The following is a 23,223-nucleotide window of genomic DNA, read 5'->3' as shown; positions in this document are numbered from 1 at the left end:
CCTATCCAGATGCCTTTTAAATGCTGTAATTCTACCAACCTCCACCACTTTTCTCTGGCAGCTCATTCCATACATGCACCAACCTGTGTGAAAAAGTTGCCCCTTTTATATCTTTCCCCTCTCACCCTAAACCTATGCCCTCTAATTCTGGACTCCCCCACCCCAGGGAAAAGACTTTGTCTATTTACCCTATCCATGCCCTTCATGATTTTCTAAACCTCTGAGGTCACCACTCAGTCTCTGACGCTCCAGGAAAACAGGCCCAGCATAGTTGGCCTTTTGCTGAAGCTCAACTCTGGCAACATCCTTGTAAATCTTTTCTGAACCCTTTCAAGTTTTACAACATCCTTCTGATAGGAAGGAGACCAGAATTGCAGACGATATTCCAACAGTGGCCTAACCAATGTCCTGTACAGCCGCAACATGACCTCCCAACTCCTGTACTCAATGCTCTGTCCAATAAAGGAAAGCATACCAAACCCCTTATTCACTATCCTCTCTACCTGCGACTCTACTGTCATGGAGCTATGAACCTGAACTCCAAAGTCTCTTTGTTCAACAACACTCCCTAGGATCTTAGCATTAAATGTATAAGTCCTGCTAATATTTGCTTTCCCAAAATGCAGCACCTCACATTTATCTAAATTAAACTCCATTTGCCACTACTGAAACCATTGGCCCATGTGATCAAGATCCTGTTGTAATCTGAGGTAACCTTCTTCGCTGTCCACTACATAAAGTTATAAAGTTGTATCACTTTACAAATCACATGAAGCATATTGACCACTGTCATTTTAAATTTATTTGCAAATATTTTGCCGCCTTCTTTCTCCTTCCGTCAAACCTGGTCTCATTTCCTATTAATGCTGTACTCCGTTTATCATTCTTTTGAACCAGACATTGAGTGTTGGCATGTTTTTGAAATATGGACACCACAACTGGGACCAAACATTTCTTTCTCCTCTCACCTTGGACCTTTTGGCAGGAGATGCTCCTTAGTGATAAAGATTTAAGCTATTGTTGTTTGAACGTAGTTACTGCCATTACCTTTGGCCAGTGCATCAGAACTACTATGAGACTCTGAGGATGCTGTTAATAAGTAGATCAGTCTGGAGCGCGACAGAGCCTGGCTAATTTATATTTGTTCATGAATGTAGAGTGGTGAGGCTATTCTAGCAGAAATCCACTGAATCCACATCAGTACCTGACTGGGCAATGCATTTACATTCAAAACCTTCAGGGGCACAAACATGCTCTAATTCAAAGCATTAAAGCTCTTCTGCAGGATAAATTTATCTTGTGTTCAAAAGTGCTTTTTTTTTTGTCAAATTTGCTAGAGGCTGAACTTGTTTGAATTCTGAATAACTGCATCATGTATCTTTAGAAGATTTTGTTCAGATGAAGAACTTTAACACATTGAACTTTTTTTCCCTGTTGTACAAGGGCAATGAATATATCTATTACCTAAAGCTTTGTGTTTTTGTTTTTTTAATAATATTATGACCATTGTATTGAGCAGTAAGTGACGTCATTACCTTAATATAACCTCAGCCGATTTTAGTATGTCCCCATTCTGTACATGTAATTCTGATACTGGTCATCTTTTTTTACTTTACTCATGAATCTGTTATGTAATCCTGGGCCTGCTTTCTTGGTTTGATCTATCCCTCATATATCCAGCTGGTTTTTTTTCCTCCCCCACACTCAGACTTGCACACTTTTATTTTTGCTTGATCTGTTCAGATCATTTGGATATCACAGGCCAGACCGGTATTCTTTGGGCATTCCTTGATGCCCTTGAGACAATGGAGATGAGCTACCATTTGTTAAACCACACCGATCCACGAGGTATAAGTACACCCATAATGCTATTAGGCAGGGTGTTACTGGTTTTGATCCAGTGTCACTGAAGGAACTGTAATTTGTTTGTCAGGATTGAGTGTGGCTTGGATGAGACTTGCAAGTAGTGTTCCTATGAATTTGCTGCAGTATTCCTAGCCTCTGACCGGCTTTTGTAGCCATTGTCTTGATACAGGTGAGATTGGTTCAGTTTCTGGTCAGTGGTAATTTATGTAACTCCAGAGGCCTGTGTCCCGTCACCAAGTCACACTTTAATTACATGTGGAAAGTCCTTGCCGCTCATCCAGCTCTGAGTGAACTGAACCTCTGACACTCTTATTTATATCTGTCAGCCAAGGCTCCCTGATTGGGCCAGACTAGCAGCCCCGATCAGGGAACTTATATTCTATGAAGTCCACCTGGCTGACCTTGTTACAATCACTAGATCCTGCTCCCTCTGAGTCTGAGGATATAGGGCTGTTCTTTATTTTGTAACTGCCCCTGAGACATTTTAGCTCTGCCTCTGAGACCAACTCCATGTAACACACAGTGGCTCGCCTCTTGTGCACTGAGCATCTTGGAAGAAATTCATTCTCTTCCTCAGATGACAAAGGTGTCAAGACATCGACATCCACCGTGTCCATCTCCAATTTCGATGTATCTTCTCCATGTGGTGGAGAGTGAGAGGCCATGGAGATGAGTTCTGGGACAGTTGAAAAGGTAGTTGAGCTGAGCATGTTTTGCTCCTTTTTTTTTTGAGCTTGCAGCTTTTTTTTTTGAGCTTGCAGCTTTCATATGGACCAGGTACTTGTTCGGGACCGTTGCACCTACTCTAACTTTTTATACATCACTGGACCTGACCTCACGTCAACCATGTCTCTTACCCAGGCAGGGGTATTCCTGTGGTTCCTACACCAGACCTTGTCCCCTTAAGTAAACTGCCTCTCTCGCTTAGTGGAGTCTTGACATTTCTGATGCCAAGTCACCACTTCCCACCCTCCTGCCCCACCTCGGCAAATCAAATTTAATCTGATACGGCACCTTCTCCTCATTAGCAACTCTGGAGCTAACCCTGTCGTTGCATCAGGAGTGAGCCTATAATCAAATAGAAACTGGGACAATTTGGTTTGCAGTGAATCTAAAGGCAATTTCTTTAAGCTTACCTTCAAAGTTTGGACTGTTGTTTCTGCCAGACCATTGAATGATGGATGATCTGGTGCTGTCCTTTGTCGCATATCATTTGAATTTAGGAAATCCTTTGATTCCCTGCTAGTAAATGATGGCCTGTTATCTGTGACCAACACTCCCAGATGTCTGTATATTGCAAAAGTTTTGCAATTGTTGTCCCTGTGTTTGATGAATTAACTCTGCTTGTCCAGCCACTTTGAGTGGGCGTCCACGATGACTAAGGAAACTGGTTCATGAAATGACCAACATAGTCAACTTGTGGGGGAACTGCTGGTCGTAATTTTTGACCTTGTTGGCACTCTGGGCACTGCCCCACCAACATGGCTGTGTCTGCACCCAATCCTGGCCGCCAGACATAATTTCTCAACAGCATCTTCATTTTGGAAACCCCTGGTGGAGTTCAGCCAGTATCTGGCAGTGACCTTTGCTCAGAGCAATCGCTCTTGCTCCCCATAATGTGTCTTCTAGTGTGATCTGCTCTGTCCAGTTACAAAAATATTTCAATTCTGGTTATGATGGTCCTTTTGGTTTCCCGTATCACCACCAGCTATTTCAGTTTTACCAGGATCAGATCTCTCTATGTCCAAAGTCTGATATTATCAGCTGTAACTGGAAGTGTGTCCAGAAAATTTAAACCATTGCAGACTCTTCCAGTGACCTTTCCACCATCCGTTGAAAAATTACACAGGCTGACAAACCCCAAATGGCACAAACCTTTGTGGGTTTTAATTGTGGCATACATTTTAGAATCTTCACCGAACTGAAATTGCAACTACCCATGGCTTATGTCCAGCTTTGTGGAGGGCAGCATTTATGTGTGAATCCTTTCTGCAAGAGATTGGGTATTTTTGGAACTGCAAAAATGCAATTTACTATTTGTTCAAAATCTCCACAAAAGTGAACCACCCAGCGGCCTTCATAGTTGGTATGACCGATGCTGCCCATTCTGTGAACTGGACTGGTTTCTTTGCTAATTTCTGCCCCTACCTTTTCTGGGTGGGGCGTTGCAGAATGGTGGAATTGCTTCCTGGTCAACATGCAAAGTGGCCTTGGCTTTGATGATCGACCGTCCTGAAAAACTTACAGGTATTTAATTAGGACTTCACTCAGGCAGCCATTTTCTAATCAAAACATGTTTATCCAATCTAGGTCAATCTTTCCCAACCAATTTTGCCCTATCAAGCTTGAGCCTGAGCCTTGTACTAAAATCAGTGGTAACTGAACCAGCTTCTTCTCCTAAGAGACCAGATAGGTTCTCTGTCTAGCCAAGGATTTGGGGTCCAGAGTAAATTTTGTTAAATTCTGGTTCTGCAATCACAAACAGCCACACCTGTATTGGTCACCATTAGAAATAGATGGTTCCATTCAAGTCTAGCGGGACTTTCTTGCTATCTCAACTCCTGCTTACTGGAGTAAAATGACTTGTCAGCCCAGATGCTGAAGTAAATTTTAACTGTTTGGCAGAGGCTTGACTTTGTTTTGGAGTTTTGCTGTGGGCTGCCTGGAGTCCCTGTGTTCAGGATATGTTCTGACTGAGACTATGCAATTGCCTTCACTCGAGTGGTGTTCTCCAGCTCAGAGACTGGCAAGGGTTTCCACTTCCATGAGAATACCCTGAAACTCATAAGCTCCATTTGCCAATGATAAAGCCAGTTGCAGTGTCTGTTTGAAGTCCAGCTGAGCTTCAGTTAGTTGGTGCTTCTGCATAGTTACATCCTTAATCCCAAATACCAAATAGTCTCTCAATATCTCATTAAGGGTTAATGTAAAGGCACTTGCCTTTGCCAGTTGTCTTAGCCTTGTCAAAAATCCCAATATGGATTCCCCGGTTCATGAATTGCTGAGTAAAACCAATAGTGCCTCAGGATTGGAGGAATCTTGGAGTCGTAATATTCCTGAACTAAATCTGTCAATTCTTGAAAGCTTTTAGGATGTGGTGCCTCAGATTAAGTTAGGCTCCTAATAAGTGAAAAAGCTGCAGATCCACAAGCTGTCAGGAGAATTGGACATTGCTTTTCATCTGCCCCAATGTCATTTGCCCAGATGAAAAAAACACATTATTTTCACATTTTGGGCCCAGTCTTCAGGATCGAATGAGTCAAACTTCCCAAACAATGACATTGTGCTTACCCCAACTCAAAGACAACTGTGGCAAGTGAATTTCTCAAGGACTGTGCTTTTCTCTTGTCACCACTAAAATAACTTCAGAGGCCACTATCCTGTCACTAAGTCACTCTTTATTTGCATGTGGAAAGTCCTTGAGCCTGATGCAGCTTTCTCAGACCCCAGCTGTCCGACTGAACAGAACCTCTAACACTCGTGTTTAGATCTGTCAGCCTGGGCTCCCCAATTGGGCTGTAATCCTTCCAATCAGGGAACTTGTTTTCTGTGAAGTCTACCTGGCTGACCTTGTTACAATCATGACAGTAATCACCAGGACGTTGACAGTGGGAGTTTCAGTGACACGCTATCAAACGTCAAAGGGCAATTGTTAGATTTTCTTCTTTTAGAGATGGTTATTGCCTGGCACTTGTGCAGCATGAATGTTACTTGCCAGGTCTTACTGAATTTTTAGACATGTTTCAGTATATGTAGAGTCGTAAATGGTGCTGAAAATTGTACAATCATGAGCAAATATCCACACTTAAGATGTTATGATGGTCATTGTTGAATCAGTTGAATTTTCCACATTGTTAGGTAGATATCAGTGTTATAGCTGTACTAGAACAACATGGCTAGAGTTTGGCATGTTCTGGACCACCATGTCTTCTGTACTACTCCCTTTGCATTAGCCAGTGCCTCTAACCATTTCTTGATACCATGTGAAGTGAATTGAATTGGTTGTGATGCTGCAGACCTTTTAGGAGGAAGCTGGAATGGATCACTCAAAGCATTTCTGACTGAAGCTTGCTGCGAATGCCTTATCCTTTACACTGTGTTGGGCTTCCACATCATTGAGGATACGGATATTTATGGATCTGCCGCCTCCAGTTTAATTGTCCACCACCTTTCACAACTGAATGTGGCAGTATTACAGAGTTTTGATTTGGTCCATTGGTTGTTGAATCATTTAGCTCTGTCTAGCACTTAGTGATTATGCAGTTTTGACGTGAAATAGTCTTTTGTAACTTTAGATGGACGCCTAATTTTTTTTAAGGCATTTTGGTGCTGTCCCCACTCCACTCTTCTTTCAACCAGACATCCCTTGGTTTGATGGTCATACAAAGTTAAAAATCACACAATACCAGGTTATAGTCCAACAGGTTTAATTGGAAGCACGCGAGCTTTCGGAGCGACGCTCCTTCATCAGGTAATTGAAGGAGTGTCGCTCTGAAAGCTAGTGTGCTTCCAATTAAACCTGTTGGACTATAACCTGGTATTGTGTGATTTTTAACTTTTGTACACCCAGTCCAACACCGGCATCTCCAAATCATTTGATGGCCATAGTTGAGTGGGACCTATGCTGACTTATGAGGTTACAGGTTGTGTTAGAGTACCATTCTGTTACTAGTGATGACCCGCAGCACCTCAGATCTATGCCATTTAGCATGGTGATGGTGCCACTCAACGCAATGGAGGATATTCATGATGTGAAAACAGGACTTTGTCACCAAAGGCACTATGCAGTGGTCACCCTTACCGATACTGTCATGGACAGATGCATCTGCAGCAGGCAGATTGGTGAAAATTACATTGTGTATTTTTTTTCCCCTCTTGTTTCCCTTGCCACCTGCTGCTGACCTCGTCTAGCAGCTACATCATTAGCTTGATCAATACGGTACTGCTGAGCCACTCTAAGGATAGACATTGAAATCCCTCAGAGTACATTCTGTACCCTTGTGATCCTCAGGGCTTCCACCAAGTGGTATTTATCATGGAGTACTGATTCACCATCGTGGGAGCATGGGAGAGAAAGGAGAGGAGCGAATCAAGGCATGTGTTAATCAGGGGATTTCCTTGCCTTTATTTGGTCTGAACATTTGAGATTTCATGGAGTTTGGACTCAGTGCTGAAGATTCCTAGGGCATCTCCCTACTAAGTGTTGCACATCAATGTGCTCCCCCCTCTGCTGGTATGCCCTGTTTGGATTTGAACCCATGACCACAGATCATTTGCCCTGGGATTCGGAATTGATATCCTTTGATATTCCTATTATATTAACCCCCTGTATACCAAGTTAACCTCTGCTCCCTCCTGTGATTGAAGCCTAAATAATGCAGTTGTGACCCTTTTTCGTGATAGTATCTCTGCTCCCAGTGACTCTGCATCCTGTCTTTGCAACTTTGCTAAGACTGGCACATTGCACCAAATGTAAACTAAGGGAACATTTCGCCAAGCATCTCAGCTGGGCCCGTAGGGGCCGACCAGACTTCCCAGTCACTGCCCATTTCAATTCCCCTTCCCACTCTCTTTCCGACATAATCATCCTTGGCCTTCTCCATTGCCACAGCAAATCAGATGGCAAATTGGAGGAACAGCACTTCCGCTTCTGCAAGGGCAGCTTGCAGCCTGGAGGACTCAACATTGAGCTCTCCAATTTCAAATAACCCCCCTTTCCATTCCTCGACTCCCTTCCAGCCCCCTCCCTCCCTATCACCTGCCTCCTCAACCCTTTCTTGTAGCCACCAAACAGATTCATTCCTCCCATTGACCAACCAGGTCATACCGTCTACCTGTCTTCACTATCCCCACTTCATCACCCTGCCCCCCAACTCCCTTTATCTGCAGCTCCCCCTACACCCACCCCCAATCCTGAAGAAGGGTTACACTCAAAACATTGACTTCTCCACTTCCTGACGCTGCCTGGCTTGCTGTGTTCTTCCAGCGTCCTGCTTGTCTGCATTGCTCTACTCCGCACAGTTTTGTCTTCAGAAAGAATTGAAGAAAAACAAAAAGAATTGTCTCTGTTCTTGTAACTTATATTTCTGTGGGATACCACTGAAGACCACCAGTTTCTTGAAACAATTGATGGTTTTCATTGAAGCAGTTGACTTTCTGTTGGAGAGCTTAAGCTGACAGGAAACTAATCACACTGCATCATTAATATTGCTTCATACTTGATTAGTAATTTGTTGATACTGTAGTCCATGAACAACTCCTTCAGGCTCTGACTTAATTAGTGTTGGCTGATGTCAATAATTGAGTAATGCTAAGGGTGTGCTATAGTGCTAATGATTTTGCAAAGTAACTGGCAGATAATTGGAACCCACAAGAGATACCAAGTATAAAATCCATGCCGTTCTACATTCTTGTTTATGCAGATGGACGAGGTGTCCATTTATTGGGCTTACTGTTGGAATATGATTTTGATGAAAGTAGGAGTCAGTTAGGAGTAGTTGTGGATTAAAGAGAAACTGTAGGTCAGCATTGAGCAATTTGCAGTTCGGAGGTGGGGGGGAGGCGGCATCAGCAGCGGGGGTATAGTGTGGAGGGGATAATGTGGAAGAAGGGTGAGAATGCTTGGTTTGTCTTGGAATATGTGCCTAGGCAGACGAAATCATAGTCCACCCTACTGACAGTATAATAAAATGAGCTGCACAGGTAAAGAACGTATAACACAACCTTCCATAGTCTAGGGATAAACTGCTAATCTGAGAGGTTGTTAAATTACTTAATTTGAGAATGGAAAAATATCAGTCCTGTAATGAATATATGTTGAAGATTTGTGGAAAACTTCATAGAGCAGAATCTGGATCTGTCATTAGGTTTTCCCCAATGTACGCTGTTCTAGGATCACTGCAAATTATTGCAATTCCTAAAATCTGCAAAATTTCCCCTAATGTAAAAAATGTCAGAATTGGAAGAGTGATCATGTAGATTTCACACATACAAACACACTACGCCCATTTACTTAATTAAACAATCCTACTGCCGACTTCCTCTATTTTTAAATAAGATATTAGCTGTTGAGTTTTATTTTCAAATATTTTGCTATGATCAGCAAAGAAAGATGTTGGGGTTTCCATGGTCAGAGGTTTAGATCTATTGTGACGATACTTCCATTGCTTCCAATGGGTTGAGGTTTCACAGAGATTTAGTCAGATCCACATTTAATATCCTGATTTATGTACATTGATTTCTAGATTTGTTGCAAATAATTTTAACAGGCCATATTCAAAAGTACTGGTGAAAAGGACAAATTGTCAAAGATTTTCCTCTTGCACTCATCAGGACATTTCACAAGAATACCAACACTTGGATTGAAAGCAGAGTTGAAAAATGTGTTGCTGGAAAAGCGCAGCAGGTAGGCAGCATCCAAGGAGCAGGAGAATCGACGTTTCGGGCATAAGCCCTTCAGGCACCGAAACGTCGATTCTCCTGCTCCTTGGATGCTGCCTGACCTGCTGCACTTTTCCAGCAACACATTTTTCAGCTCTGATCTCCAGCATCTGCAGTCCTCACTTTCTCCTAATTGAAAGCAGAGTGCTGATTATTGGAGTTGCCATGAAAATTGCACTCATTGATTCTAATTGACTGTTTACAGTCAGGCTTTGTTTAACTTTAAATCAGGCAGATTAGCCCTGGTCAGTGAAAGGGACCAGTGAAGGGCCGTCATTTATTGTGCCAAGTTAAAACAGGTGCAATGTGTGTACATTTTCTTTCTGTCCTAGGAAGGACAGAACCCAACATATATGCAGTTCATGCAAATGCACTACACTGCAAACCTGGCTGACAATCCTAAATTAGTTCTCTGGGTAATTCCTTACACAACCAGGGCTATATTTGTCGAATGTTGTCCAAATGCAAAGTTACGTCTAATGTTAGACACTCTTGTGACAGCTGTCTGTCACTTAAATGAGTAATGTCATGTCTGAATTTCAGTATTGGTGGAGTTCCAGGTGTGCAGGCCAAACTGGGAGATTATATCATACAGCATATCCCTTCAGCTGTTTACAACATGCAAGGTATTGACCTTACCCAATCAGCTGGCACTTGTAAAACAATGTCTATAATTAGTTGTAATTCTACAGTCACTAATTTGCTGGTAACAAATTTAGGATTATGGGTGCATTCTCATTTGCAGCATGTCTACAATTAGAGTTCACTTGCCAATGATCAGCACTATCCTCTCATGAAGTATAAATGATAGTTTCCCCCTTGAATTTACATTCTTGCAAAATGTCCTGTTTCTCAGGTGTAGATCTTGAGAAATGGTGGTTTGGGCCAGAATGCGCAGGTTCTGCCTCCACATTGATCGATCTATTTTTTGCCAGCAGGGGAAAGAATGGGTATGATTTGGGAAACTGCAGGAAGCCTGAACTTAAAGGCCCATTTGAACATTGTATTGAATTCAAACAGATGTATTTAGGCTGTTGCAATGGATTTGAACCCACCATATTGGAGTCATGAATCAATGGAGGAGATGAAAATACTCTTAAAAGTCTGATGCAGTCTGCTTAGTGTCTTTGTCTGTGGTTTTCAAATCTTTCGTCACGGGGCAAAAAATAAAGCTGTCAGTAAATTTTAAAATGGAGTCTTCGGGACTATGTTGGTTAACAAAGCACCAGTTATAGGTAGGAACCGAGGAATAAATTACTATTGGGCCTATTCCACCATTTAAGATAACTATAGATGATCAAAGACTTTTAAAAGATTTTTCTCCATGCTGCACCCATGTCTCTCTCACTGGTAATCAGATCAATCTTAACTTTGAATACATTTAAAGACTGAGCTTTGGCATCAGTTTGTTGACTTTATGCAAATGGTTGTTATACTGTTTAAGCTGGAGTTTTAAAAGGTAATTATCTCAGAGTTTGAGACCCTAAAAAGGCTACTAAAGGGTTATCTGTCTGTGACTACCAAATGAACAAATATTTTGTCTATAAGAAATGTAATACTTTGAAGCCAGATTGAAGTTATTTTTAAATGTACGGAATGTGGGCATCCCTCGTTGGGCCAACACTTATTGCCTATCCCTTGAGAAGGTGTTGGTGAGTTGCCTTGTTGAACTGTTGCATCCCATTTGTTGTAGGTACAGGATTTTGATCCAGTGAGATTGAAGGAGCAGTGATATATTTTCAGGTCGCGACGGAGAGTGGCTTGGAAGGGAATTTGCAGGTTGGTAGTGTTTCCAGGTACACACTGCTCTATAATTACTACCTTCTAGATGATAGTAAATATAGAGTCATAGAGCATGGAAATGGACCCGTCAGTCTGACCAGTGCATGCTGATCATAATCCCAAACCAAACTAGTTTCACCTGCCTGTGCTTGGCCCATATCCTCCAAACATGTCTTAATTAATGTATTTATCCAAACATCTTAAACTTTGTAACTGTACCCACATCCATCATTCCTCTGGCAGTTCATTCCACACACAAACCTTTGGAAGATGCTACATTGGTGAATTTCTACACCGTTCTACTCGTTCAAGATCTTCCTTTAAACTTAGTTCTTTGAGCAATCATTTATCTTTTGACTCGGTGTCTTTTTCTTTTACTATGCTTTAAATGACAGAAATATATTTTTACAAGGTTTCATGTACTGGAAGAATGCTAGTTCTTTTTGTAACTGCTAATATTGCAACTGTGTGTGTGATATTTTCCATATTTTGTCATAGCCTAGTTAGTTACTCAATACCAGGTTTGCATCAAAAAATACTCCCAAAATTTAGTTGACATTCTGTTCTATTTCACTCTGAGTGTTGACCAACCTTTCTTGATTTGATTGATTTGTGCAAGGGTCATATCTTGTTATTCCTGATGAAGGGCTAATGCCCGAAATATCGATTCTACTGTTCTTTGGATGCTGCCTGACCTTCTGTGCTTTTCCAGCACCAAACTTTTCGATTCCTATCTTGTTAGTCAATCTAGTGATTTCAGTTTGTTATTTTTTATTATTCTTCAGAATTTCAATCAATAGTAATTTTCACCCGTATTTCTGAATGTATTGTCAGTCAGTCTTTAGCTGCCTCAATTGTATTGGAGTTGCCTGAATTGGTCGAGTCAGCACCACTGCTTAAGACATTGGTACTTGTTATCATTTTCCTCAAAATAGCTGAGAGTTATGCACTGACAATTGCATACTACTTAAAGTATCAGTGCATTTGACATTGTTGAAGTTTATATCATTCTGTAGCTGGAGTCTGCAGAAATATTTATCACTTTTTGTGGGGGTGTTGCAATTTTCAACTTTTATTTGTATCTTACTTTACATCTTAGAAAATTATAAGAAGCATAATTTTGAATGACTTTATTCACTTGTTAAACGAGTTCCTGTTTAGTACACCTTCCAAATATTGGTTTGACAGCTTTTGCTCCCCACCTAACTGCAAACCTCTTTGCTGCAATAATAAAAAAATTCAAAGGCAGCTTTGGAAATTAATAGAGTATTTGAAATTTTGTGGAGATGTGCATTGAGCAGTGGTCCATTAAGTGCCATGGTACACATTAATTGATATTTGCATGGGGACTTTAAGTGAACTTTATGTTGTGAAACGGGTTAATTTTTGGATAGTCACAGTTGCCAAACTTCCTTCAAACAAGGCATTGGTCTCCAGAAATGGAAAAAATAGTCTCCTTATGCCCTTTCTCTTTTTAAGGGATGTCTGCACAAAAAGGAAGTCATCTAACTTCCGGTCCAAATCGTACAAAATGCCTCACAGGCTCATTGAAAACACAGGAACAAACTTCATCCTGATCAGAAGCTGCAAAGTATTATTTGAATTTTCGGAAGCCCTTTATAATTTTATGGAATTGCGCTTACATCTTGCCACAGTTGCAGCAGTTTGGAAATGTCAATACCCTTCATGTTACAGCTTGTTTTTTCTTGCATAGGTATCCCTATTGTCTGAGTTGGTTGAGAGCATAAAGCCAGGTATTTGTTAATCATAACTAATTACTAAACTGAGTGACTTTCTCTCTGGTTACTTCCACACCCATAAAATTCCCCAGACTTAATTATCTTTTGTCATTCACCTTTTTAATATTGGATGGCATCAGTGAACTAGCTCCCAACATATAAACTATCAAACCCAGCTGCATCAACTAACCGACAGATTTAGATCTAGATTGTTGTTTCATGTGGCATTGAGTTAAGAAAAGAAAGAGCTATTCCTTCCTGTCCCACTAAACTAGCCAAACTGGATGAAAACAGACATGGAAATAAAAGTAACGTTGAGTAACATTTGCATAAATGTCAGAATCCTTCCCCAGAAGTGACACAGATTGGAGTGTTTTGGATTTGGGCTGTGAGCACCCACCCATTTACCCAGAATTGTGTTGTGATGATCTGAACAATTATTGGTTGAATGCTGCAGGCTGATGATTGAATTGGGGCAGCACCTAGATCAGGTGATAGAAGTTGCCTATAGTATAATGACGTTATAAATTAGGCATTGGAAAAAGCAGACAGCTGACTCATTGTTCCTATGTAGGAGGCAACAAAGCTGCATGAGACTGCTTCAGGTTACTCACAGCTTAGACACACCTTCAGTTTTTAAATACAAGACTTTCACTTTCTGCGTAGTGTTTTTTTTAAGCACCGGATTGAGAAATTTAGAGTCAAGCAATGAAATAAAAATGTTTCTTATGGGACAGCAGTGGTGGTGTGCAGTTGGCTTAAAGGCTAAAGAGTAGATGGATGTATTTTGAACTGGAGGATGGTGGACTGTTGTGTCCCAAGGTTAGTTTTAAAACCATTGCGTTTTCTGCTGTATAAATGACTTGGATCTTCAAATTTGGGTAATATTCCAAAATTTGTCTGACCAAACTTGGAGAGGTAATTAGTACGTGAATTGTCTGCAACAGGATGAAAACAGACAAACAGAATAAGCAAGTAAATGGTGGGTAGAATTTAATATAGAAATGTCTGCACTTTGGCTGAAGGCATTGAGAAAAGCAATGTAGACTTATTGGAATAATTCGAAAGAGATTATAGAAAGAAAAGGACCTTGGGGTGCTCATGCATTAATCTGTTGATTGTAGATAAGTCCCCAGGACTCCAACTGATCGATCCCAAGATTCTGAGGGAGGCAAGGGAGGAGATCAGTGGGGCCTTGACACAGATTTTTGAGTTGTCTTTAGCCACAAGCAAGGTCCCAGAAGCATGGAAAATAACCAATGTTGTTTCTTTTTTTAGAAAAGACAACAGGGACAATCCAGGAGGAGAAAGTGAGGACTGCAGGTGCTGGAGATCAGGGTTGACAGTGTGGTGCTGGAAAAGCACAGCAGGTCAGGCAGCATTTGAAGAGCAGGAGAATCGACATTTCGGGCATAAACCCTTCATCAGGATCAGGATTCCTGATGAGCTTATGCCCAAAATGTTGATTCTCCTGTTCCTCAGATGCTGCCTGATCTGTGCTTTTCCAGCACCACACTTTCAACAGGGACAATATAGTATTTCATAGGCTGGTGACCCTGAGGTCAGTAGTAGGGAAATTTATTGAAACACGCACACAGGGATAGGACTGACTTACTTGGAAAAGAATGGATTTATTATGGATAGTCAAAATGGCTTTGTGCGGAGATGTTTTGTCTCTCAAATTTGATTGAGTTTTTCGAGGAAGTGACTAAGATGGTTGAAGATATGATATAAATGATATTTGGATGAAAATGTAGGTGGGCTGATTAGTAAGTTTACAGATGACACAAAAATTGGATTTGTGGATAGTGAGGAAAGTTGTCAAAAGATACAGCAGGATGTATATCAGTTGGAAAGTTGAGTGGAGAAGTAGCAGATGGAGTTTAATCTGGACACAAATGAGGTGATGCATTTTGGGAGGTCAAGTGCAAGAGGAAAGTGTGCAGTAAATGGCAGGACCTATAGGAGCAGACAGATATGCAGAGGAATCATGGGGTACAGGTCCATAGTTCGCTGAAATGTAACACGTGGATAAAGTGGTAAAGAAGGCATATGGCATGCTTACCTTCATTGGTCAGGGCATTGAGGACAAAAGTTGGCAAGTCATGTGCAGCTGTATAAGCTTTTAGTTTGGAGTATTGTGTGCAGTTCCGATTGCCACACTATCGCAAGGATGTGGAGGCTTTGGTAAGGATGCAGAAGAGTCTATTAGCTGTAAGGAGAGGCTGGACAAACTTGGATTGTTTTCACTAGAGCTTCGGAAGCTAAGCAGCAATGAAATAAGTTGCCTTCCCACTTCCAGGATTGCCAACTATAGGCTGAAGTATTATGTCCTATGACTCTAATTTGGGAGTGTCTTGTGAATTTGAGAAGGGCACTCCTAAGTGCAGTACTGTGTCATGCTTAACCAGCAATCTCAGAATGATCCTTGTGTTGAGTTTGATCTTGATTGGGACTGTTGGTGAAGAAGGGGAAATACTCCAATGTTCTGACAAAGATGGCTTACTAACAGAAAGCAGAAGGTTGGGATGAATGGATTTTTTTTATGGTTGGTGAACGTAGCTAATGAGACGCAGAAGGGTTTGGTCCTCTGACTCTAACTACTTACAATTTGTATCAATGACTTTGAAGCAGGGATTAGAAAGTATTGTCGCCAACTTCATAAGTGATGCTAAAATAAGTAAGTTGCAATAAAGAAATAAGAAATTTTCAAGTGGATATGGATAGTTTGGGCAAGAATTTGGCAGATGGTGTTTAATGTGGATAGGTTAGAGGTATTCATGTTGCTTAGATGAACAGAAAGGCAACTTATTGTTGAAATGGAGAGAAACTTCAGTGCAGAAGGACCTGAGTGTTTTTGTGCATAAATCACATAAAACTAGTATATGGGTAATAATGAAGGTAAATGGAATTTTGACATTACTTTTATATTTATTCCTTTAGAAATTAGTGTTGTTTCAACTGCACAAAGCACTAGTAAAACTGTACCTGGAATACTGCGTGTAGTTTTGGTCCCCTTGCCTGAGGAGGAATGTAGTTATATTGAAGTCCGTTCAGAGAAGGTTCAGTAGATTGATTCCAGAGATGAGGGGTTTGTCTTATCGAGAGAGTGAACAGTTTAGGCCTATCCTGTCTCAAGTTTAGAAGAATTAGAGGAGATCTAATTGTTATATATTGTAAGATGCTAAATGGGATTGACAAAGTAGATGTAGAATGAATGTTTCTTCAAGGGATAGTCTACTATGAGATGGCATAGTTTGAGGAATATGGGTAATGGATTTAAAACAGATGAGAAATTATTTCACGTGAAGAGTCTGTGGAATTCACTACTCCTAAGTGTGGTGGATGCTGGAACATAATAAACTTAAGGAGGAGATCGGCTTTTAATGGATATGAAGGGTTACGGAGAGCTGGCAGAGAAATGAAGTTGAGGCTGAGATACGATCAGCAATGATCATATTAAATGGCAGAGCAAGCTTGAGGGGCTGAATTGCCTTCTCCTGCTCCTAGTTCTTCTGTTTGACCAGCAAGCAATGATTTGTCTAATAAAGGCTTTGTATTTACTTTGAGAGCTTGAGTTTTGAAGAACTGCAGAAAAATTGATTTATTTCAACTTCTGTATCTGGCTTTACTTTTTAAAGATTGATGGAAGGACACATTTAAACACTTTCTTTTAACAAGGCATTTCTTGGAAACTACAATATTTCAGTTTAATTTTACTTGTTTGGCTGTTTCTGTTGTATATTATAGTTGGTCTAAAAGTGTAGTGTTGGAAAAGCATGGCAGGTCAGGCAGCATCAGAGGAGCAGCAGAATCAACGTTTCGGGTGTAAGCCCTTCATCAGGAATATTCCTCATGACCTGCTGTGCTTTTCCAACACCACACTTTTAGCCTTTGATGTCCAGCATTTGCAGTCTGCTCTTTCTCCTATTATAGTTGGTGTATGTTATGTTGTGACAGTCCCCTTTTAAGGGGCAAGTCACATGACTGTGTGCAGCCAGTGCTCACGGGCTTGTTCAGATTAAAAACTTCCCTGTTGGGCCAACTGGTTTGGATGTCCTTAATGCTGACTGGAGCCTGGTGTTTCCTGTCTGCAAAGGAGCTAACGGTTTGTTTGAGCAGTACTGTGCTGAAGGTGGAGGTTGTTTTGATTCAGGTGGGGGAGAAAGCTATTGAGGGACAGGCTGCTCATCTGTCTGCCTACCTCTCTCTGAATAACTATTATTCTGAATCGAATGGGAAACCTGATTGTGTTCCTGAAGAGTGTCAGGAACGCTTCCTGAAGACATTGCAACTGTCAAGACCCTGGAGATGACCGTGGGTGCCAGATTCCCAAATCAAAGGCCAACTGAACATTGCATACTTTGTCTTTTTTACCTTTTGAGAACTAACAATTTTAACTAAAATTGTTTCCCCCAAAGTAAAGCTCTGCTGGGAGAAATCTGATTTTATTTCTCCCATTGTGTGTGTGCAAGGCTAAACATTTAATACTTTTGTATTACAAACTGTGTGTAAATTTATTCAATGAAGATGCAGAATTAGTTTTGTGCAATAAAAAATGAATTATTTTGAGTTATTTCCAAGAAAAATCTGGTTATTTGATTCATTCTAACTGTAATATAGAGAAAGCTGTCCATATCATCAATAGATATTCGATACAACACAATATCTATTCTGACTTGTGTAGTAGCAAGACTAGAGAGAACACACCCTCCTCCTTTCTTGGTTGTAAGAAGTGAATAGCAGTTTCTGTGCTTATTAACTTTGGTTCTTGTTAACCAAATGGCCATTTGTTGAAATTAGCAATAGTCTTTTTTTGTGGTAACTTTGTGAGAAAACTGCTTGTCAGCATTCTATTTCATCTCTGCTGTGAATATTGGTCTTTGTTGGATGACTGAAGAATCATGGCATTGGCCTTCAATTCATCAATTCCAGGAACAAGTGGAAGAAATTGCAGCAATAATATGCAAATTTGGGTGTGGAAATTATTAACGGTGTGTCTACGCACCATGCAATATGTGACCCATACATTGGTCATTTGTTAAGATGCTCTAAGGTAACCGTCCAATGACCTGTCTTTCAGTTTACCAAGTTTGGTTTTTGCGCCCCTAAATAAGCCTTATAACAGCTGATCTCAAGTGAATTACCAACTAAATTGAGATACAGATGATCCGTGATCTAATTAAATGGTTGGATGGGCCGAGTGACTTTCCTCTTGGTCCTAACTACACTCAGTTTCTCTTCTGTAGAAAACTATGTACTAGGTATGCACAAAATATAGGTTATGCAAGTTATTTGCTTTACAATCCAGTATTTGAGAGACAAATTGATTATTGTTGTAGTTTGTATCAATAATACAAAGAATTTGCATAATTGGGTGGGGCAGAAGACAAAGTATTTACTCCATTGTAGTCACTAAAGCATGAACAGAAGATTTATATTTCCAAGAAATAAATATTCAAGCAATAAAAAGTTTCGTGCCATGGTATGATTTTTCTGCTACTCTTTCCTTTAATGGATTTTTTTTTTGTCCAGTTAATAGCAGTGATGACCATTATGTCTCCAGAATGGAATTTTTACTGACCTTTGCCTTAATGAAATATGTCAGGCACCAACTCCAAAGTTCAAAGTTGTAACATCTTCCAGTGTAATGTCACATAACACAGACGGTGTACTGCAGTTCTCTTTCCCTCAGTGTAAAAATAATCAACTTTTCTGATTATGGAAGGGGTGAATTATATTCTATCTGAGGTGAACATTTGAGAAAGACCTTGTTTACAGTTTAGTTTTGGAACGCCAGCTTGATTTTATTAGGATATTCTGTTTGAAATTGATCTCATGTTATTTTCATTCTCTGCTAATTTGACTGGTAATAGCAGGTGACTTGGGACCAATGCACCTTCTGGCTCGGGCGAAAGTCAACCTCAGAACAGAAACCAGATTTTTACACATTCTGCTGCAGCAGAATTTGTAATAAAGTTGAGGCAAAATCATGCTGGATTGTGATAGTTGGTGTTAGGTTATGGGACGTGAGGCACACCACCACCCATAATTGGGGCAGGGGTGTGGTTGGGAGTGTTCTGTTCTGCTGTTTGGGCGGGGCCTGGCTGTGCATTCAGTTCATGTCCCTGTCTGGTGTGAATAACTTGCTGTCCAATACTCACCGCCTGGAGGTTTACGTGGTCTCTTGGCAAGGTATTGGAGTGTTACTAATGCATGTAATCTGCTAAATTGGACTAGCTTTAAGTAAAAGGTGTGATTTTTCTTTTCCAACCATACTCCTGCACTCTCCGCCCCTGCACCCTCCACCCCACATGATGTCTAGAATATAGAAAAGTACAGCACAGTACAATATTTGCCCTTGTGGTTGTGCAGACCTTTTATCCTACTATTATGGTCAAACTAATATCTGTACTAATAAGTTACATAGATATTGACTAATTTTTTAAATATCAGTTCTATGATGAGGCCAAATAGGTTACATTCCGTGTACTGTAAATGAAATGCTTAATAGGCAACTGGATCTCTGTGTAATTCATTTAGCATTGAAATTTGTAACATGGCCTTGCAGAGAGAACTTTCACCCACTCATCTGAAATCCTTAAGAATATGTTCAGTAAATATTTTAGCAGATACTTGTATCAATTCTGACACAATACAAATGCCAACCCATACGGGGAAAGGAATTTCTGCATATTATATTCCTGCAATATTGGTTGACCCATAGAACTCAGCAAGCATTTGTAAATCCTAAAAATGATCTAGTGCCTACTTTTATCAAGTTTGGTAGTGACTTTTTGTATGACTTCAGAATTTGAAGATTTGTGCTCGCTCTAGTATGCCAGCAGGATTGAGTTCTATTGAATTTTGCACGTCACTTGTCGTCCAATATTGCTTTAGTGTATAACTGAAAGTTGTGTTATGTGACATCGTAATACATTTCTCCTCCATCTAAGAGAGGGGGTGTCTAACAAGCTCACAGGATGTTTGATTGGATTGTGAAGGCAACTTTTTCTCTCTTAAACTCAGCTACTTTACAGATCACCACCATTTCATTGGAAAACCATCCTTAAGAATTTCAGGACATTTTCTTAATATATTGCTTTTGGGGCTTGTGATATCATTAGAACAGTTCAAGTGCATTAGCAACATTAGAGAAAAAAAAATTTTTTACTCCTGGAGGGTAGTGGATTAGACATTTTGGAAAAAGTAATTGATTAAATTAATCAACATTTTCTTTGGCCTTTATCGAATTTTTTTTATTACTAGGGTGATTAGGCTTAGCAGTGATAATGGCACAGTTTAATTTATTTTCATGTTATTTATGAGGAGAAACTGGATATACCTTGGGAATTGACAGGCAGTATTCGTAGGTTGTATCTGCAGTTATTTTATTATACAGTACTAATCATACACGAGCTCTGGGCAGAGCCAGCCTGATGAGCCAAGTGCTCATCTTGCTTTACAATATATCCTCTTAACTCCATCATAAATTTTTATTCTACAGTTACAGTAGCTAAGAAAGCGTAACTTTCCTAAGGCAATTAAATGTGTGCTTCAGACAACGCACAAAGTTTTAATATTCCACAGATCATCTGAACTAGACCCCAGAATTCAAAATAATCCTTTTCAGTGACTCTATCAATGTCATTTGAGGACTAGAAAGTGACCTGAATTAGCTTCATACTCTTAAAAGGAGTGATTAAAGGATCAAGGATTTATGAACTGCAAAAACAAAATTTGCTAGAGAAACTTAGCAGGTCTGGCAGCAGCTGTGGAGAGGAAGTTGACTTAACGCTTCGAGTCCAGGGACCCTTCTGAAGGAATTTTTTAAGTGTGTCTGTATATATCTTAACATCAATTCGAAAAAAGTGTGACATTTTCAGTATTCATCGTAACAGCTTTTTGAAACTTTTTTAAAGGAATTAAATAAATGATTGTGGAATATCGAATAGATTTAGCACATTTTGACTTTTAGAAACTAAAATAAATTATTGACAAAGCATCTATATTAAAAATGGAAAAGAATCTGTTTGGGTCAATGAGTTGTGAAGTTCTCATTCTCTGTTCTAACTCAGCATTTTCTTACTGATGACTGCTGCTGTACAATTCCTCAGTCGCATCACAGACTGGTTTTAATTCCCACATTTCATACGTACTACCAATAAATCAAAGCTAACAATAACAACCTGGACTTGACAAAGTGAGCTTGTTGCTTCCCCTTCACCTCTAATAAATATATTACTTAGTTACGTTGCCCTCAAACTTTTCAAATAATTTGAATTCCCAAGAACAGAAATGACCAAATTAACACATTCTGGACCATAAGGGACATGGCTTGCACATTCTACCAGCCCTCTTGTCCCTGGAGACACCCTTGCCTGAAACTCATTGACTTGATGAATCCTTTGATGAAAGGAAAATGGTTTTAGCCAATGGTGCACTGATCCCACAGACAGCCCATGGTATAAAGGTACTGACTTAATGTGAACTGTTCTCAACAGTATGTCCTTCTAAGAATAAATTTTAAAGATCTATTGATAAGCATAAAATCAAATGGCTGGCTGACTGCTGTCCTAAGGGATGCTTTTCTCTGGTTGCTCTGAGGGTGAGTCGTCTTAAACAATGCAGCAGTTACCATGATTCTTGTATGTTAAAGTAAGATCAGACTGCTTCTTGCAGTGTGGTCCTAAAAACACACACTGTACCTTAATGCTTTCTATCCACTAATCATCTTGTATTTTATTTGCAGTATACAAAGGTTTGGATCCCTGATCCAGAGGATGTTTGGAAATCAGCAGAAATCACCAAGGATTACAAAGATGGTGATGAGATCCTACATCTTAAACTGGAAGATGAAATGGTCAGTTTGTGTTTGGCTTTGGTGGAAAGTGACATGTGGAGAAGGCACATCTATTGTTAGGGAAGTAAAAACAATGACTGCAGATGCTGGAAACCAGATTCTGGATTAGTGGTGCTGGAAGAGCACAGCAGTTCAGGCAGCATCCAAGGGCAGGTAGGACAGGTCTGGACAAGTCACGGACATCTATTGTTAGTACAGTCCTTTTGGGGTTTGAACATGTATTACACTTAGGGTGGCTCTTCTTTGAGTTAGCTTCTATCTTTCAAGAGGGATGCAAGATGAGCAATTTCTTCAGTGAGTCAATGCCATCTGTAAGTGGCAGGAGTCATGGACTGAGGCACAGCACATTATACAAGACATTCCATATTTACATGATGAGGAACGGAGAGCAGTTTGTAGTATTTGGTTTGATAGTATATCCCATGGTGCAGATGTATCTTGTCCACTTTAGCCTTAGCAAAATGTGTCTGATGATTTGAAAAGTGATGTGGGATGAACATTGTGTTTTGCTTTACTATCAACCCAGAATTTGGCTGGTATAAGGTAGCGAGACTTCTAGTCAAGTGGTCTTCGTGGGTCAAGGCAGGATACAGGAAGAGCGACATCTGAAACGATGTACGCTGCTTTCTGATAAATACAAATCCCAGAACTCTGACATTGCTCATCACAATGTGCTGGTTTGGACAACTGCTACCTTGCTTTCAGCTTTTTGGCTCATTTGGTAGTGTTATCTTTAATTTATAACTGTTCATGTCCTGTTCCACTTCTGCATTGCAAGAAGTTTCTTGTTTCATGTGACATTTAAGTCAAAAGTCCATCTGTCTGCTCTGGCAGGTGTAATTGATGTCATCCTCAAAAGTGAGTTAGGAAGATAGACTTCCCAGTATTCTGCTATTTTCCCGTGCATCTTCTCTTTCAATTCTGCCAAAAATTCAATACTCTGGTAATTCACCCTACTGACGATTGCAGGGCCTTGCATGCAAATTAGTAGCCCAATTTTCACTCCTTGTGTCTGAATTATTGTTCAAGATGAACTTTGAAACGATGAGAGGCACCACGTGAATGTAAATGATGTATATTTTTACTCGAACAGCAATAGTGTGAAATGCAAGGGCGGACAAAAAGATGGACAAAAGAAAATGCTTTAAGAGCATTTATGTCTTGTGAAATCCTTGTTTCTCCCTTCGCTGTGTATGCTGAGTATTGGCTCTCTGAATTCACTTTGAAAGTGCAGCTTCTTCTCCATTTTTCTCTATTGTTTCAATGATGATCCTGACTGCTGATGTTTAATCTGGGTGGTGTTTGGTACCCTCAAAAGCCTCTGTAACATTGAATTTACTGACAGAAAATATGGGTGAGACTTTTGACAGTGGTGATGGTGAAGCAAAGATGGATGAGTATAATGTTGTCATGTTAGGAATAGGTAATTTTGGTAGAGTATAAAATTTGGGATTTGAAGATCTGTGAATCAAGTGGGTGCAGTGATAGTGCATCTTTTGAGTGAACAGCCAAGGAAGGGAATAGACAGAATCT

The 23,223-nt window shown here is 40.2% G+C and overlaps 1 protein-coding gene across 1 annotated transcript in view; it reads left to right on the top strand.

The window, feature by feature from the left end:
* Positions 1-23,223, top strand: part of myo5b (myosin VB) — a 265,930-nt gene that overhangs the window by 58,938 nt on the left and 183,769 nt on the right. Inside the window, exon 2 of the mRNA XM_043674299.1 lies at positions 21,580-21,690. Within this exon, the coding sequence (XP_043530234.1) occupies positions 21,580-21,690 (111 nt within the window). The remainder of the gene's footprint in view (positions 1-21,579; positions 21,691-23,223) is intronic.

This window comes from Chiloscyllium plagiosum, chromosome 1 (assembly GCF_004010195.1).
Source record: "Chiloscyllium plagiosum isolate BGI_BamShark_2017 chromosome 1, ASM401019v2, whole genome shotgun sequence".
Taxonomy (NCBI): Eukaryota; Metazoa; Chordata; class Chondrichthyes; order Orectolobiformes; family Hemiscylliidae; genus Chiloscyllium; species Chiloscyllium plagiosum.
The sequence above is the reverse complement of the archived record's forward strand: the minus strand, read 5'-3'. Positions and strand labels throughout refer to the sequence as shown.